Raw genomic sequence first — 20,052 nt, forward strand, 5'->3', positions numbered from 1 at the left:
CATATACATAGACCCCTTGAATAAACATCTAAAAATGTTCGACGATGAAGACATCACATTAAACATCATTAAACAAAGAATGATTAGCTTATTGTCATTAATAATAATTTCCAAGTCAACTAAAATATTATTTATAAATTCCGATTAGTATCATTTTGCACGTCATTGTGTACTACAAAATGTACTTGTTTTCAATCCCCCAGATTATTAGCGGTGAGTTTTCATGGAACAAGTCACAGCTCCCAGTTTTAACAAATATCCATATTCAGATTCCAAGTGGTAAGTAGAGCCAAAATGTATGAATGCACTCAGCTACGTCCCTTTTATCAATTGTCTTGTTTAACAATGTTCAATTTACTATTGTATCAGGAATATCAGGAAGTGTTGTGCTGGAAATACATTATGTATATGAAGTTTTGTCCATCACATCACGCATTTCTGAACTTCATTAAATATGTGTAACCCACATACATTATTTGTATAATTCTATGTCAGGTAGACCGCATATTTGTTTTACGTAATATTTAGGCTCAAACTGCATCTGGCAATACAGGAGTGGTCTATCGTGTTGTGGTCATTATATTTAATATCCAAATGTCTGAACAACCAGTATACTGATTTGAAGTGCTCGTAACATGTTTGAATAATAAGAATTTCAGAAAAAAAAATTACATTCTATTGTATAAAGATTCTGACGAAATATACATGTCTCAGCACATTCCTACTGTGTTATTAATTCCTTGTACTCATCTCCTCTAAGGTGTGCTAACCATTGTGATAGGAAAGGTTGGGTCTGGTAAGACTACTTTGATCTCAGCACTTATAGGCGAGGTATTGACTATATCCGGTGAGGTTAATATCAATTGGTAAGTTCAAATAACAAATTATTATTTAAATAACAAGAATTCCAATCTACATCCATGAAGTTCATGCATATACAAACAAGATTATTGTTTATATAATTTTAATTACAATCTTGTCTTGCTAACCAGATGCAATGTGTATGTCCATATATAAACTATACTTTATACTTTGTAATATCTACAGTAAGAAAAATAACATATCGTATGTAGCACAGAAAGCTTGGCTACAAAATGCTACAGTGCGAGAAAACATTATATTTGGTGAAAAATTCGACCATGCTAGGTAAGACAATTATGTTAAATTTGTTTGTAGCAATGATTTAAGTTGTAAGTGTAGATTATTACAACTAGAATTGACTATGGATTTTAATCCCACATATTAATCAGGCAAGTCTCACAGTGATGCATTAGAACAGGACAATTCAAAAATATATTGAAATAATTAAAACTAACATAATCAACGTGTTTCCTGTGGTTATTCGCCACCAACAAGAAAATGACGCGACGTTTTTATGTTAGATATTCTCACTGGTCGCTTGCGGCATAACAACGAGTGATATAACGCCGTATATACACCTCATATGAAGCGATAAAAGTAAACTAAGGCCTGCCTCAAATGACTCTTGGCATGAAATATTGATATATAATGCGATCGTGACTTTGTAAATATGTCATTAAATCTTAAAAGCAGTGCCGAGCTCAGTGGGAAAATATAAAAGAACACATATCATGTGACTAGTATTTTCAATTTGAATGCCACAGTAACGCGTGAATACTTCAACTACTATAACAATTATATAACTTGTATTATAATCGTTGTTAATTTACGTTAGTGTTTAATTTGAGATCCCCAAGCACAACATTTTGAGAGTACATTCTTTTCAGTTGCTTCTTATTTGTTTAACCAAATACTTCTCAAATTACAGTACACCTAAAGCACAGACATTATTCTTCTAGTTTAATGAAATCTTTCCACATAGATATCAGACTGTACTTGACGTGTGCGCATTGAACCAAGATTTAGACATCTTTCCCGGAGGCGATTTGACAGAAATTGGTGAAAAAGGCATAAATCTGAGTGGAGGACAGAAACAACGAATAAGCTTAGCGAGAGCTGTTTACAGTAGAACGGATATAGTCGTAATGGTTTGTATACACATGTTGTCCAATATATAATTAGTATCTTAGGTGCATATAAATTAAATTATCAACATAACATACATGTGAATATTCGGCGAGATAAGCGCAGAAACAAACAGACACACAGACATATGTCTTTGTATGAGTGTTCGATTCACTACTGCAACTCGTATAGAGAGAAGAAATTTGTAGGGTTCTATGTGCGATAATATTTATTTGTTATTTATTTACAGGATGACCCGTTGTCCGCTTTAGATGCACATGTAGGTGCTCATGTAATGGAAAAGGCAATCTTAGACTTTCTACTTGTCGAGAAACGTACTGTTATTTTAGTAACACATCATGTACAATATGCTGAGTATGCGAAAAAGGTGATTATAGTACACTGACGGCGAGTTTATATAATTGTATATATATAAACTAACAATAGTGTGTCTATTTTTTCATTATCGCGAATCTGGCAGCAAATGAATGTAATTCAGCAAAAGTGTTACGATCATGCTCGAGTGTGTTACGGTATGATGAATGTGTTACGCAGGCATGAACTCTTAAATAATTTTAGGCGGGCTTATTGCTGGTCGGGTTTAATACATCTCACTAAACTGTGCACATATTGATTAGGCAATATCACATATATTACGAAGGCAATATAAAACAAAATGCAGCAATATTCTGAATATGCACTTCATTGTATACAAAATTACACCAGATAATAAAATAACTGAATACAACTTTTTACAAGATAATAGACAATTGCTAATAACAATCATGTGTCAATGATCTATATCTAGGAATTGGAATTAGGAATTATATAGAAATTGCATCGCGCGATATGACAAATATTATAACAGTACTTGATATATACAAATATTTCAAAATGTTATTTTTCACTTAATTCGGTTACGCTTCAAATATTGAAACTAAACTATAAATAAGTATAATTCAGAAAACAGCTAAACTAATACATAAGTCGATTAGTAAAAAATATTGTTTGAATTTAGATTATAGAACATGGCAGTATCGTTGCCATATCGCAGTGCTTCGTAGCTTGAGAGCGCAGCAGAAATGGCATATCCAATATTTAATTTCTTCTGGCGCACGGGTGTTTTTTTTCATGTATGACAAACATCAACATGTATTTCAATAAATGTACATCATTTTAAAAACATCAGGTTGTGGTTATGGAAAGTGGTAATATTTTACATCAAGGCAACCTGGTCGACATACGACGAAACGATCCCGAGTTGTATAGTCAATGGAAGCGTTTGCTAACTTCAGTTTCCGAATCCGAAAGCGAAAGTACCGATGAACGCGTAGACGAACCAAAAAAGAAATCTCGTAGTGATAAAAATCAATTAACAATGGCCAATAGCAAAGAAATTGAGGAACAAGGTAATATATGCAGGGGGTATCACGAGTATTTCTATAATGTCAAAATATTAAATGGGAGTAGTAACGTGTTATGTACCAGCTGTACTGGAAACATATATTGTCAAGTAATCCGTCATAGGAACATACAAATTGAAAACAATAATGTCAACATAGGAGCCGTGTTACAAATAAAACAGTTTGTTAATTTATCATTTTTAAATATCCGATATGAGTAATACGATGATTAAATATTAAATTGTGTTATTGCTGTACAAATTAACATATGCGTCGGAACATATGGTATCCTAATGCACATGTTTGTTTATTATTTGTTCTTCTTAGCAACTTTGATTATGGAAGAAGAACGCCAGTCTGGAGCTATTTCAAACTTTGTCTACTTATCTTACGCCAAAGCCATGAAGTTGCCTTTGGCTGTATTATTACTAAGCATATTCTTGATACAAGTTGGTCTTAGCGTGGCAAGTAATATGTGGCTGGCTGCGTGGTCTCAAGCTGAACAAGATGCTGTGTATAACAAGAGCACAGTACGTGGTGTTGTATTACTAATGAACATATATATATATATATATATATATATATATATATATATATATATATATATATATATATATATATATATATATGTATATATCAGTGAACTGTATGATAATAATGACCAATTTGCGTGTATGTCGCTCTCTATCTGTGTCAGTGTCTAATCCTTGTCATTCAGTGGTTTATAGACACTGCGTGAGCCATATCCCCCCTCCCAATAAAAACCTTCTTGAATTAAAAAAAACGCTTTCAATAAGATATATGTGTAACAGAGGCCAGTGGCGGATCCAGCAAAATGTATTGGGGGGATCCAAGCTTCGCTTAAGATATACGGAGCGTAAATTGCAGAGAGGCTATGGGTAATCCAGATGATATGAATCGTCATGCGTTTGGGAGGGGCCATGCCCCCCCCCCTCTGAATCCGCCACTGACAGAGGCTAATGGTTTACCGTATAATGCCTGGATATAATGTGTGTGTTGACTGCATTGCAATCTAAATTTTGTTGCTATTATTTACTTTCTCAGGGTTCTGCGCGGACAGATACTTTATTTTTGTGGAAATGTATGCATTTTTCCAAATAATTTGTCACTGGAAGAATTAGTGTTCCGATCCATGCAGTCAAATGCATTTAGTTAGAATTCACATTATTTGTGACAAAGGGTGCTTTTTGGCTCTCTTTCCACAGTGTCAATTCTGAGATAATTGTGTCCCGTGAAATTTTGGCCCAATTGGAATATATTGATTTATTGATGTTCTTCGGGGCGGGCTTTGGGAATAACACATATTGCAAGTATATTATATTTTGCTTGCTTGAGTCAGATGTCTATGTGACCTAAATATATGATAAATGATACAGGCAAACAATGGTCATCCTGTTTCAATAACTCCAATGATAGACTAATTCATTAATTCATTGATTGATTTACAGACACAAACTACTGATAATGTGTCATGGTACCTTGGCGTATACGCCGAAATATGCTGCGCATTTATAGTTGTGACCTTGGTATTAAACGGATGTCAAACCATGTTTTGTATATCAGCATCGAAAAGGTTGTTCCAGAAGATGTTACATCGTATCATATATGCGCCTATGAGATTTTTTGAAACGACACCTGTTGGTAGAATTCTCAATCGCTTTGCACACGACACCATGGCTGTTGATCTGGTAGGTATATCATGCAGAAACAAATAATTAATACAATTTACCAAATACACACTACTCACATCGCTGGGCATCGTACATGTTCCTAACCACGTAAGAATTAATGTTTTGTCAATTGTAGAGAATCTGGATGACCTTTAATGTAACTTTGAGTGCACTCCTTACGTTGCTGACGCTAGCAGTGGTCAACAGTATTGCCAATCTATATTTCCTTATTGTTATAACAGTTGGAATTATCTTTTTCTATATGATGGGAAAGTACACGTTAACTGCCCCGAGGTAATTATTCATCCAGTATTTTACTGTTTAATTGTTTTGTTTCCTGACAAAACCCGTGTAAGCTATGACAAAACAAAACATTGCCTTGTAAATGTGTAATATCTGTACATAAGACTGAATTTAAATGTTTGTGAAAAAAACATTCAAATTGCATAATGTCCTTTGAAAATAAATTACTTTCTACTCACCTTTTCATTTAAAATAGATACATGTAAAATAAGGCTTCCACGCAGACACAATAGTATTATTGATAAATGTCAGAGACAATCAAAATACTCCACTGACAACGTATTAAAAAATAAACAATAAACTAGAAACATTATTCAAACCATTTTTCAAAATGCATATATAAAATTCTTTGTTTCGCGATCAAAAACTTTTCATAATATTTTTAATTGTAAAAAAAATTGTATTGTTTTCTCGAATACAGTACAATTGATTCGTTTTTTTAAATTGTGTATAGCGTTTTAAAGGTTTTTTTGCTTACGTCAGAAATAACTTGTATGCTCACTTCATGCCTATCGAATTTAGCAATAGGAGAAAAACAAAGTATATTATGAATTTACTACAGCTACCGACTTATCAAATTCTTTTACAAATAATGCATCTCACTCATCGCATGACCGGAATTCGTGAATTATTGAACAATACTATTAAAATCAATTATCATTCCACTTAGACATATGTGACGTACAATATTATTAATTAACAGTTTTAAAAAGTGTTATAAAGTAAAGAATGACACAAAATACCTTCATGTGAAAAAAAATCATTTCTGGTGAGGTATGTTTAATGTCTCTGTCATCTTGTTTGGTAACTCAGATCCTACGTTTAATTATGCTTATAATATTTTATAACTAAGCCTAGCTTAGTATAATATTCTAATAATATATCGCTATTTATTACACAGAGAATTGAGGCGTCTGGACAACATAACCAAGTCACCAGTTTTAGCTCAACTTAGTGAAACACTAGGAGGTCTAACAACGATAAGAGCTTACCGGTGAGTCGTTTAGAATGAGTTACATAATATACAACTGTAGAATCGCTCGGAAATATAATACTCCGAAAAACTATAATTTAATAAGTAGCCGCCGATTTGTTTATGTTAAGTCTTTATGAAAGCGTATTTAATTCTGGGGCATAGACATAAGACATATACATTCAAGCTCAATAAAATCGCTTCACGTATTTTTTTGAATAAACATAATGTTATTATATTTTCAGAGCCCAAAACAGATTCCGACAACGTATGGAGGAATTATTGGAGCAGAATAATCTAAGCCAGCTATATTTGTTTGTTGCATTTCAGCTCGTGTTAATTATTTTGGTAATTATTTATTTACTTTGTCAATTTATCAGTTCTGTAATTTCTAGCTACATGCATATAATTAATTAATTCTCATTGAAATGTTTATTTATTTCTCAGACCATGTTTGGTGTAATTTTAATTCTTCTTTCTGGAATTGGCACTTTGATAATGTCTGTTTATGGTGGTATTGAGCCGAGCCTCGTGGGAGTTGCTGTAACAACATCATTAATGGTAATTTGGAATGTTATATAATGTTGTTAACATAAAAATATGTGAATTTTGATTCAGAACATTCATTATGATTTGCATGTGTGTCCCGTGAAAATAGTTGCTATACTACCACGACACATGCTGTAATATTTGTAAGATAAAACCATGCATCTCATTAAAGTCTATATTTTCTCTATAGGTATGCATTGTTCTAAGCTTTATGTTTATGCAAGTAATTGAAATAATAACATATATGAATGGTGTTGAACGTGTTATCGAATATACCCAGTTAACGATTGAGGAATATAAAGGTAAAATGACTTTGATATTCAAACTGACAGTTTTATTCATTTGTGTATTTTGATCCATTAAGGTATATGCGGGAAAACGAGCAGAACTACATTAATCTAATTATGTAAAATTATCTTGCATATTTTTTCAAGTTTGGTTCAAATTTAACTTGCGTAATCCATTTTATCGCAATCGTTTCGTTACTCCATTTTATCAGAGTTTTCAAAGCATTAAGGTGAATGTTATATCAAACTATCTCGTCAGCATAACAGTTATTTCCCAATGTCCAATCTACTTGGTGAAGTTGTTGACGAAGACACTAGAGAATTTTGGCATTTTCTTCTCCGCATTTACTTCTTATCTCGCCACTCTCTTCTACTCTAACTATTGTTTTCATCTATATATAACCCCCATTCCTTTATTTACTGATTTTTTCCCTATGGATTAACCTCCTACTCAAGGAGTAATTAAACAAAAACAACATTTACAATGAAAAATGCAACGATTAATTCATAAACTTATTTTCGTTCATATATGCACTAATCATCGTTTTCAACTTCCATAAGAAAATAATATTCTTGTTAACCAGAGTATGGGAAAACAAAACTATAAAGCAATATTAAAAATTATATAAAGCTTTAAAAGGGTAACGGAAAGAATTTTTGTTCTATCATATTCCAATGGTCAACTCCTGGATTCTGATCTGATTCTGAAACTAACGAGAACGAATTTAATCCTATGTGAATGACCACTCGTTGGCACGCAAAGCTGAATTGGTCATAAACGGCTAGTTACTGTTTGATTGATAGTTTTCAGTTGACTGCGAAACGCCAGTTATAACATGCCAATAATACAGAATGTGCATCACTGTTGCAAACAATAAGAACAAAATTGCCCCTTAAGGTGTGTATTGATGAAAAAATAAATATATAAACGATATTTTACTGTGAGATCAAATTGGTCACACGTCTCATGTATGATGATATCATGTATCTGTGTGTCCACAAATAAATCAGGAATTCCATATGCGTTAATATAAACTTGACTGTTATTTGGACATAGAATAATTTTATCAAAAATTAATAGACATGAATTTCAATGAGGATCTATATTGTATGTTCAATGGAAAACATTTAAGTCTGATTGTGATTATTAACAATTATCATGTAATTGTATTTTAAGTAAGATTGATAATCAGCAGCGTATTATGTTTAGTAAATAACAGAAGTGTGCCTCGCACCAAAATAAATAATAAACGAAATGCATTCTTTGTTACCTGCATACTATAATAGAAGCATTTCTGATGAAGCAACTATCTTTCATATAACAATAGCTCTTATATATTCTTAATTAATCTGTCAAGTTACAAACTGGTTATTGTGCACATGAATAATAATATATCTTTATTGTACCCCATAAATGTTGAAAAAGGTTCATTCTTTCACATGAATGAAGACTTTGATGAAATATTAGGTGGCATTAATTATTTGCTTACCTAATTTCTAGCATGCAGTTGAAAAAGTCCGTTTACTAAAGCTTGGAATTCCAATACATTAATTTTGGATTAATGGTGTCCCTAGTAACTGCTAACATAGTAAAGTGGTTCATAACCCTCATTGCTACTTACTGCTGTATGTATGGAACACATTTGATGATATGAAATATTTGTTCTCCTTCACGATGGAACATTTCCTTGTGAAGTTTTTAAGATATTCATATTATTGAGATTAAAGCGGACTCATAAATACAAATACCCAGAATTTATTCATTTTGCAAAATAGTGGATAGTGGCCATCTTGTCAGATTATTACTCGCTTTCACCATATGTTTCTAGGAAACTATTATTATTATCTCAAATTTTAGGCTGGTGATATGTATATTTTGAATGATCGGGTACTTTTTTGTGTTGATTTTTTCCAAAATCAGAAATGTTTGAAAAACATTACATTTTCAATAGTGGACAAAAGTTCCATCCATGATTTTATACAATACACTAATGATTTGTAACCAACTATCTCAAAAATTATGGTTACACAATTATGGTTACATGCTTAGAATATATTCATCCCGCTACCTATTATAACTTATATTTTATTTTATTTCACAGGGGACATTGATCCGCCTGTCGATTGGCCAAATAAGGGATCTATTCGCATAAATAATTTATCAGCGAGATATGCAGAACACTTAGATCCAGTTCTACACAATATAAACATACACTTCAAACCTGGACATAAGGTAATCTCAACGAAACAGTGTCGATCATTGCACATGGTCGAGTAGTGATTGTAAAATATACCGTTCACAGTGACGTTCATGATAGATAGAGAATATAAAAATGTTGAAAAACTGGAAGCGCAATAATTGTTTAACTAGTATGTGCATGCATTTCAGCCCATGGAGTCTACTTGTACGTTTCGGTAAGTGCTGTTGAATGAAAATTAATACTATCAAAATATAGTTTTAATGACAATAAAATTTAAATTCTATTTTAAGGTTGGAATTTGTGGTCGAACTGGCAGTGGGAAATCATCGCTCACATTGGCGTTACTTCGCATTATCGATATCATTGAAGGTAACATTGCATTGATAGTATTTGATAATAGGTTATTCCTAGTATACCGCAAAGTACGCACAAAACTTGTACGTGATTGCCTCCGCCGACGCATAATGGTGTCGATGTGTCTCCGTACTACCTGAATGCAAACTTTTCTGTTATTTTGTGACGACTTCAGAGTCTATACGAAGTTCCATGTCCTAAAATATTTCCCTAATATGTTATGTTAATTATTTAATATTTTTTGTGGGTTTGGTAGTACTAATATATATATATTCCCGGGGTAAATGAATTTTGCTTGATATTGCTACGATCACTATTTCTGGCTGAAAACCGACCTATAAATCTCACAATACCATAGGTGATATTTAGTAAGTTAATTGTTTACTCCACAATATGACGCACAGTCTAAGTTGGAAAGACATTCCCATGCATACAATACGGTATTCTTTCCACGTCTTTTTTCACCAAATGTTCCAAAAAAAACGAAATATTTCATTTAATACTTCCCATGTTAGTAAACTACAACTGGCGAATGACAACTGCATTATTATTATCATCAAATTATTTCTTTTTATATAGGCAGTATTTTCGTAGATGGTATTGACATCACGAAGGTGCCCTTATTAACACTTCGAAACAGAATATCAATCATTCCCCAAGACCCTGTCCTGTTTAGCGGTACAATCAGGTAATGGAAGGCTACTCATTTTGTGAATGTACTGTACAGTTGTTTGTTATATATAATGCGAACGCATGCCCTCGCTAGCAATACCACTTTTACTCATAAAAAGTTATTATATGTGCAATGCAGGTTTAACATGGACCCAGAAGCAAGATATAGCAACGAAGAAATATGGCATGCTTTGGAGATTGCACAGTTAAATGACGATGTTAAACAGATGAACGGACAGCTAGGTAAACTTGACAATAAAGAAAGTTGCCAATAACGATGGGAGGAGATGATACCCAATTAGTATCAGATACTTAGCTTTTTTCCCCTGTTTTTTTTCAAATTCAGCAGCTCACAGTAATAATGTAACGACACACACAATTTAGATATACACTAATATGCAAATTCTTTCACTTGCTAAAGTTATTTACTTGCATGTTCATTGAGCTTTTAATTTGTTAATATGTTTTGTTAACATAATCCTTTTTAAGTTATCAGTATCATAAACAAATAGATAAATGATAATAAAACACTCATTGAACCATGCAAATACAGGTCACTATGAATATTTATCACTTTTTTATCCTAAAATATTGCAAATATTAATCTATATGGGTAACCATATTTAGTTGGTGTAGTACATTTTCCCATTTTTAGTGCATTTATATAAAAAATAAACGTGTTATACTTTGTGGGTAATCTTAAATTTGTTTTAAATATTTCTAGTACTGTAAGTATGAAGGATATTTATTCGATATAGAAGGCTTGTACATTTATCAATTTTAACTCGTGTAAGCTTTAGCTGGAATATCTAAGACGAACCGTTGACTATTTCTTATGTTTAAAGAGTGGTGTCATGCAGGAAGGCATAGTAAAATGGTTGTACATGTGCAACACATAGTGTCTTAAAATTAGTGTATTTGTCGTCCCAGGCAAATCCTGTGCCCTTCAAAATCGCTGAATATGATTTATTTCTTTTGTGTGAGGCAAAAATTACAAGACGAACTAATATCAAACATTCTTTTTCATAACTCACACAGTTATTGACGATTATTATTATTGCATATTTTTTTAAATTTAACTAAAGACGATTTTCTGCACGTTTCAGTTGAAGAAAACCTACTGTAAGCTCTGAGACTTCAGATAGTAGTACAAGTTACATTGATTCTGACTGTGATCAGGAAAGAGAAGTTGCCATTTGTACAAGCAGTAAAAGCGACTACTCAGTCTGGGTGATTACAGAGTTGTCACTCGGGTTATAGACTGTACTAATCTGTTAATAACACACATGTATTACCATCAACTGATTCAAATTATGACTGGTTCAATAAAATAAACTGTAACATGCAATTTGTGTTTCAATCTGAAAGTCGTAATCAAAACCATAAATAATGTTATTTCAAAGTTACATTGTGTCACAGTTATTTTGAATTTGGAAAATGTGAAGCAGTTTAGTTACTCTAATCATATAATTTGAATTACAATTGGTAGGCCAGTGGAACTGATCCTGGTATACTTGAATGATTAAAAAGATGACCAATGGCCCCCGAAACACTCCCACGAGGAACATCTTCAAATAAAATGTACTAGGACTAGGAACCAAAATAGTACCGTAAAAAGTAATAGGCCAGAAACTCTGAATTCCCTAAAAAATATAGGCACCGGATACTAAACTAAAATATCACATCAAATATTACACTGCGACAAAGGGATTTTCAATTTTATTATTGCTATTTTATCATACTATTTGCCCGCAGATGCCGATGTGAAGGAAGGTGGTGATAACTTCAGTGCTGGACAGAGACAACTTTTTTGTCTTGCTAGAGCATTCCTGCGTAAAACCAAAATACTGATTATGGATGAGGCAACTGCATCAATTGACTTACAGACTGTAAGTGCTTCATTATTTTTCCTTCAATAAAGTAAGGACACCGTGCAATATCGCCGCCTATCATATCGTCACGAATTTCATTTTAGCCGTATCACACATGTCGAAGATGTGTTTTCTTCTCATAAAGTACCATTCGGCCAGTTGTTCTGGATCGGGTAAATAATATATAAGGTTTGTGTCATCAGTACATATACAGGAACTGTCAAATTGGTGCCCACAATTACTGTAATCGAGTAAAGACTTGATAATTGGGTGTGTATATTTGCTGTCCTGGAGTATCCCGTTTATTCCAAGTTGGTAGCGAGTTAGCATTTCACATGAAATTAAAGCTTATTGATGATGATTACATTAAGGTGCAAACTAAAATGTGGAAATAACGTCAGAAGATTTCGAAACATGTCTGAGAATTCACGAGGTCAGCGGCATACCGCCAATTAGTTCAAAAGTCAATCAAAGCTCGGTCAAAGTAATCTCCGATGTCTTGCACAATGATAAACGTTACATTTGTTAGATATATCCACAGACCTGCGTCACATTTAACAATAAATCAGAACATATCGAGTCAACAAACTTTACACAACACCGGAACTAATATGACATGGTTACCACTGAAAGATCAATATGCCAAATGCGCAATTCTGAATGGCTGAGGTAGAATAATATGACATATACAAAAGTTTTGAATTGTTTATTTCTACAGCGCTGCCAGTTCATTAAATGTTGAATTGGTGTGTAACAAAGCTTCACTAATTTGTTTTCTCTCTACACTCAAGGATGCTCGTTTGCAAGAAGTTGTTGCCGTGGCATTTTCAGACAAAACTGTAATTACTATAGCCGTAAGTATTCGATATATTATCTTAGTATATACGTTTACTATTCACCAAAATGAAGTTGATTACAAATTACTTGTTTGTATTTTAGCATCGTATATCTACAATTCTGGACTCCGACCTTGTGCTGGTATTGAGCAACGGTAGAGTTATGGAATATGACACACCGCAAAATCTACTGAAGAAAGATGGGAGTATGTTTTCATCATTGGTGAACGGCAGCAATTGAGGTTTTATCATGATGGGTTCAATTTTGTTAATTCGACAGTACAGCATGGAATATGTTCATTTTGTTAACTATTATTCATTATTTGTTTGAATTGGAACGCGCTGTATGAATAATGGATATTAATTACAATGGAATCAAAACATCGCATTTTTATTTTGGATAGTTTAAAATTTGTTTTATCAGAGTAAACTTGAACTTATATGTTACAATTTATCTCCAGAAAGCCACTGTACGCGTCAATATCGGATGTGAACATTTAATTTGATTAGACGTGGCGCCAGTAATAATTGTGTTTCTGTTATATAGAATTTGAATATATTGTAGCAAAAATGTTGGACTGATATTTCATAAGCTGTCCTGTCGGGTCTAATAGTTATTTTCAGTCATGTATTGATAGTCATGCTAGTCTTGCCTTGACGGTTGATTAGTGAATCAGTTCATGGTATGTGAGTTGGTAACACGTTATTTATTTGGCTTGTTGGTTTCTCATTAATTCAGTGTTGTTGAGCGTTATTCAATGTTTCATGGTAATGTATTAGGACTGTCCTTTGTGCTAATGGTTGGCCAGTCAAATAGTTCTGTAAGAATAAATTCTGTCGCACTGGTTCAAAATTTGTGATCATTGTGATCATTCAAAATGCTAGCAGTGAATTTAATTCACAAGTACAACTAACTCCGCATCACGTCAATATTATACAAATATTTACTTGAACGTCGTTGTACATAACGTGTATACCCGAAGAAGGTGGCAACAATGTGTGTGAATTGTTTGTACTGGTTGTTTGTACTGTTTACGAATATTACGTAACTACACTTCGACCAATAGGCGGTTTTAGCTATAAGGGATAATGAGGGTAATTATTTCACACGAAGTCTTCTCAGAGAAAGGCTTGATGTGGCAATCAAGTGTCTGCCTGTGAATAGTGTGTATAGAACACATGGGGTACATCAAAGCGTATTACATTTGTTGTTTTTATTACATTGTATTACAGTTGTGGTTGAGGGTTATTACATTTGTGGTTGACGATTTATATGATATTACATTGTATTACATTTCTGGTTTATATTCCATTTTATTACAGTTGTAGTTAGGGGTCATTACATTTTCAGTTTATTTAAATAACATTACATTTGTGTTTGTTATTACATTTTATTATATTTTTGGTTGCAGGTCATTGCATTTATAGTTAAGGTGTATTACTTTTGCTGTTGTTATTTTATGTTGTTACATTCGTGGTTGATAATATGAGGTTATTACGAGGATATGCACGAAGACAGTACAACTGAAGTAACGACCGACGGACAGCGGAAGTCGATGCGACGGTCTACTGAGTGCATACTTTGAGGTATCCTCGTAACAACCTTTTTATTATACATCTTTTCCTTCCAAGGATATATCATGGGAATGCCGAAATCCAAAACGTTTAGAACAGAATTAGCGAACTTATTTGTGTGGAGTCCGGTCAAACCCACTTTGGCAGCCATGTTTGTTTTGTATTATTAGAGGACGCGCGTAATCATTACATATATATTACATATTCATTTCCTAATGAAAACACCCTGTAAAATACTGCAAAAATACGGCACGCTGTAACTTATAGCATTACGGTGACAGATATATGTTAACGCGTTTTATTACAATAATTGTGCTTTGGGGATATTACATTTGTGGTTGTGGGTTATTACATTTATACTTCGGGGTTATTACATTTATGGTTGTAAGTTATTACATTTGTGCTTTGGGGTTATTGCATTTGTGGTTGTAGGTTATTACATTTGTGCTTTGGGCATATTACATGTGTGGTTGTAGGTTATTACATTTGTGATTGTAGGTTATTACATTTGTGCTTTGGGCATATTACATTTGTTGTTGTAGGTTATTACATTTGTGATTTGGGGATATTACATTTGTTGTTGTGGGTTATTACATTTGTGGTTGTAGGTTATTACATTTGTGGTTGTAGGTCATTACATTTGTGGTTGTAGGTTAATACATTTGTGGTTGTAGGTTAATACATTTGTGATTTGGGGATATTACATGTGTGGTTGTAGGTTATTACATTTGTGGTTGTAGGTTATTACATTTGTGGTTGTAGGTTATTACATTTGTGGTTGTAGGTTAATACATTTGTGGTTGTAGGTTAATACATTTGTGATTTGGGGATATTACATTTGTGGTTGTAGGTTATTACATTTGTGGTTGTAGGTTATTACATTTGTGGTTGTAGGTTAATACATTTGTGGTTGTAGGTTAATACATTTGTGATTTGGGGATATTACATGTGTGGTAGGTTATTACATTTGTGGTTGTAGGTTAATACATTTGTGATTTGGGGATATTACATGTGTGGTTGTAGGTTATTACATTTGTGGTTGTAGGTTATTACATTTGTTGCTGTAGGTTATTACATTTGTGGTTGTAGGTTAATACATTTGTGGTTGTAGGTTAATACATTTGTGATTTGGGGATATTACATGTGTGGTTGTAGGTTATTACATTTGTGCTTTGGGCATATTACATTTGTTGTTGTAGGTTATTACATTGTGATTTGGGGATATTACATTTGTTGTTGTAGGTTATTACATTTGTGGTTGTAGGTTATTACATTTGTGGTTGTAGGTTAATACATTTGTGCTTTGGGGTTATTACATTTGTGGTTGTAGGTTATTACATTTGTGCTTCAGGGTTATTACATTTGTGGTTGTAGGTTATTACATTTGTACTTCAGGGTTAGTACATTTGTGGTTGTAGTTTATTACATTTGTTTTTTTTGGGGTTATTACATTTGTGCTTTGGGCATATTACATGTGTGGTTGTAGATTATTACATTTGTGATTTGGGGATATTACATTTGTTGTTGTAGGTTATTACATTTTTGCTTCGGGGTTATTACATTTGTGGTTGTAGGTTATTACATTTGTGGTTGTAGGTTAATACATTTGTGGTTGTAGGTTAATACATTTGTGCTTTGGGGTTATTACATGTGTTGTTGTAGTTTATTACATTTGTGGTTCCGGGTTATTACATTTGTTGTTGTAGGTTGTTACGTTGTACTTCAGGCTTATTACCTTTGTGGTTGTAGATTATTACATTTGTATTTCAGGGTTAGTACATTTGTGGTTGTAGTTTATTACATTTGTTTTTTGGGGTTATTACATTTGTTGTAGGTTGTTACGTTGTACTTCAGGCTTATTACATTTGTGGTTGTAGGTTATTACATTTGTACTTCAGGGTTAGTACATTTGTGCTTTGGGGTTATTACATTTGTGGTTGTAGGTTATTACAGTTGTGCTTTTGGGTTATTACATCTGTGATTGTAGGTCGTTATATTTGTACTTCGGTGTTATTACATTTGTTGTTGTAGGTTATTACTTTTGTGCTTATGGGTTATTACATTTGTGGTTGTAGGTTATTACATTTGTGGTTGTAGGTTATTACATTTGTGCTTCGGGCATATTACATGTGTGGTTGTAGATTATTACATTTGTGCTTCGGGCATATTACATTTGTGGTTGTAGGTTATTACATTTGTGCTTCGGGCATATTACATTTGTAGTTGTAGGTTATTACATTTGTGCTTCAGGGTTATTACATTTGTGGTTGTAGGTTATTACATTTGTACTTCAGGGTTAGTACATTTGTGGTTGTAGTTTATTACATTTGTTTTTTTGGGTTATTACATTTGTTGTAGGTTGTTACGTTGTATTTCAGGCTTATTACATTTGTGGTTGTAGGTTATTACATTTGTACTTCAGGGTTAGTACATTTGTGCTTTGGGGTTATTACATTTGTGGTTGTAGGTTATTACAGTTGTGCTTTTGGGTTATTACAACTGTGATTGTAGGTCGTTATATTTGTACTTCGGTGTTATTACATTTGTTGTTGTAGGTTATTACTTTTGTGCTTTTGGGTTATTACATTTGTGGTTGTAGGTTATTACATTTATGCTTTGGGGTTATTACATGTGTGGTTGTAGGTTATTACAGTTGTGGTTGTGGGTTATTACATTTATGGTTGTAGGTTATTACATTTGTGCTTTGGGGGTTATTACATTTGTGTTTTGGGGATATTACATGTGTGGTTGTAGATTATTACTTTTGTGCTTTGGGGATATTACATTTGTGGTTGTAGGTTATTACATTTGTGGTTGTGGGTTATTACATTTATGGTTGTAGGTTATTACATTTGTGCTTTGGGGTTATTACATTTGTGTTTTGGGGATATTACATGTGTGGTTGTAGATTATTACATTTGTACTTCAGGGTTATTACATTTATGGTTGTAGGTTATTACATTTGTGCTTTGGGTTATTACATCTGTGTTTTGGGGATATTACATGTGTGGTTGTAGATTATTACATTTGTACTTCAGGGTTATTACATTTATGGTTGTAGGTTATTACATTTGTGCTTTGGGGTTATTACATTTGTGGTTGTAGGTTATTACATTTGCGCTTTGGGGTTATTACATTTGTGGTTGTAGGTTATTACATTTGTGCTTTGGGGTTATTACATTTATGGTTGTAGGTTATTACATTTGTGGTTGTAGGTTATTACATTTGTGGTTGTAGGTTATTACATTTGTGCTTTGGGAATATTACATAAGTGGTTGTAGGTTATTACATTTGTGCTTTAGGGTTATTACATTTATGGTTGTACGTTATTACATTTGTGGTTGTAGGTTATTACATTTGTGCTTTGGGAATATTACATGCGTGGTTGTAGTATATTACTTTTGTGCTTTGGGGTTATTACATTTGTGGTTGTAGGTTATTACATTTGTGGTTGTAGGTTATTACATTTGTGCTTTGGGGTTATTACGTTTGTGGTTGTATGTTATTACATTTGTGGTTGTAGGTTATTACATGTGTGGCTGTAGATTATTACATGTGTGGTTGTAGGTTATTACATGTGTGGCTGTAGGTTATTACATTTGTGGTTGTAGGTTATTACATTTGTGGTTGTAGGTTATTACATTTGTGGTTGTAGGTTATTACATTTGAGCTTTGGGGTTATTACATTTGTGGTTGTATGTTATTACATTTGTGGTTGTAGGTTATTACATTTGTGGTTGTAGGTTATTACATTTGTGGTTGTAGGTTATTACATTTGTGGTTGTAGGTTATTACATTTGTGGTTGTAGGTTATTACATTTGAGCTTTGGGGTTATTACATTTGTGGTTGTAGGTTATTACATGTGTGGTTGTAGGTTATTACATTTGTGCTTTGGGGTTATTACATTTGTTGTTGTAGGTTATTACATTTGTGCTTTGGAGATATTACATTTGTGGTTGTAGGTTATTCTGTTGCTATCACATTTTATTACGTTTGTGGTAGAGAGTTATTTAATTTGTGGCTGGTATTCCAATTCATTATATACATTTGAGATACAGGTTTTGTGTTATAAATCGTACCATTTGATATTGATTTCTTTAAAACCTGTCACTGGTGGCTTACCATTCTGAACCACTCCATAAATATGATAAATCTGTTTGTCGAACTTACTCTCTGTATCGTGTGATCAGAATGTACCATTTATCTTAAAAGACAAAATATAAAGAATTATAGGATTCTGTCTTTTGTCAGGAGTTTCTTCATCAACATAAATACTACCTTCATCACCTGGCAACTAATGTGCATATTACTTTGTTTTATTCTTTCAAAGCCACAATTAGGTGATCGGGACTTCCTTAGTTATCTAAGCATTAAAAAAAGTAATCTATTTTGAAAAAATGAACCTTTCAGAATGCTAGAAGCATGTCCACAGATGGCCGTGTAGTTGTGACATTTACCAAATTTTAACTAGACAATATATGCTATAATATATATATAATATATAATATATATATTATATCATATATATATATATATATAATATATGATTATGATTAATCACTGGTACTGTACTGTATGCTAGCACATCTTGAAAACACGAGCTGGTGACATATATGTTAATTAACTAATTAACAATATTATAATTATTTAATTAATTCTTATAATATTACAATGATATTGTGAATACACCAAATTAGTATGCAAATTAGCTAATTAATATGTAATAATTATAGACTATTTTTTAGATATGTAACCGCTAAAGTAATATACATGGGCATTGTTTCCATCCACCCATCGCTATGATAAAGAATAAATTATATGAAACAGTTCTAAATTATCAACATCCATGTATTCAATCAATTTGATGCAAACAAAATAAGAATACAACTTGATAAGTATTATCAGTTTAATTACATATACAAGGCAATCCAAAAGCACACACATCAATCAAAGTTCACAAGTTAATTATCATCACTAAAACCTCTAATCTATTGGTTGTGCCCTTGTTATGAGAAATTACCTTTATCATGTCTACATATGCTTCTGATATCTTTCTGAAAAGAAACAATTTTCAGTTTTGAATAGTTTATGATAATGAACTATGGCAATGATGAAGGTGAATAATCGCAACTGGATGTAGATGTGTCAATTCCTGCTGACAATTTCATGTCATACACAAATTTCATTTGCCCAAATTGATGTTTTCTTGAAAACCGGACACACATATTTACTAACAGATAACTGGTCGGACCCTGTGCCAAGGGAAATCTGAATAAATAAAAAGTCATTCCCATTCCCTGTTTCCTAGGAAACTATATCTGTATTTCTACCAAAATCTAATAAATCTTAT

At 32.8% G+C, this 20,052-nt stretch overlaps 1 protein-coding gene across 2 annotated transcripts in view; it reads left to right on the forward strand.

Annotated features, from left to right (window-relative positions):
* LOC144343172 (ATP-binding cassette sub-family C member 9-like) overlaps positions 1-20,052 on the forward strand; it is a 37,389-nt gene that overhangs the window by 15,444 nt on the left and 1,893 nt on the right. The window contains exons 11-30 of one of the 2 annotated variants that reach the window (XM_085503414.1): positions 204-279; positions 761-866; positions 1,048-1,146; positions 1,844-2,009; positions 2,237-2,374; positions 3,176-3,395; positions 3,717-3,919; positions 4,859-5,098; positions 5,217-5,374; positions 6,285-6,377; positions 6,602-6,704; positions 6,804-6,917; positions 7,096-7,207; positions 9,295-9,425; positions 9,684-9,762; positions 10,327-10,435; positions 10,559-10,662; positions 12,175-12,308; positions 13,082-13,144; positions 13,230-13,368. In XM_085503414.1, the coding sequence (XP_085359540.1) occupies positions 204-279; positions 761-866; positions 1,048-1,146; positions 1,844-2,009; positions 2,237-2,374; positions 3,176-3,395; positions 3,717-3,919; positions 4,859-5,098; positions 5,217-5,374; positions 6,285-6,377; positions 6,602-6,704; positions 6,804-6,917; positions 7,096-7,207; positions 9,295-9,425; positions 9,684-9,762; positions 10,327-10,435; positions 10,559-10,662; positions 12,175-12,308; positions 13,082-13,144; positions 13,230-13,367 (2,586 nt within the window). In that variant the 3' untranslated portion in view covers position 13,368. Of the gene's footprint in view, positions 1-203; positions 280-760; positions 867-1,047; positions 1,147-1,843; positions 2,010-2,236; positions 2,375-3,175; positions 3,396-3,716; positions 3,920-4,858; positions 5,099-5,216; positions 5,375-6,284; positions 6,378-6,601; positions 6,705-6,803; positions 6,918-7,095; positions 7,208-9,294; positions 9,426-9,683; positions 9,763-10,326; positions 10,436-10,558; positions 10,663-12,174; positions 12,309-13,081; positions 13,145-13,229; positions 18,941-20,052 lie in introns of those variants that run through there. The other variant, XM_085503413.1, reaches the window with a different exon arrangement.

This window comes from Saccoglossus kowalevskii, chromosome 9 (genome assembly GCF_978046115.1).
Source record: "Saccoglossus kowalevskii chromosome 9, keSacKowa6.1, whole genome shotgun sequence".
NCBI lineage: Eukaryota > Metazoa > Hemichordata > Enteropneusta > Harrimaniidae > Saccoglossus > Saccoglossus kowalevskii.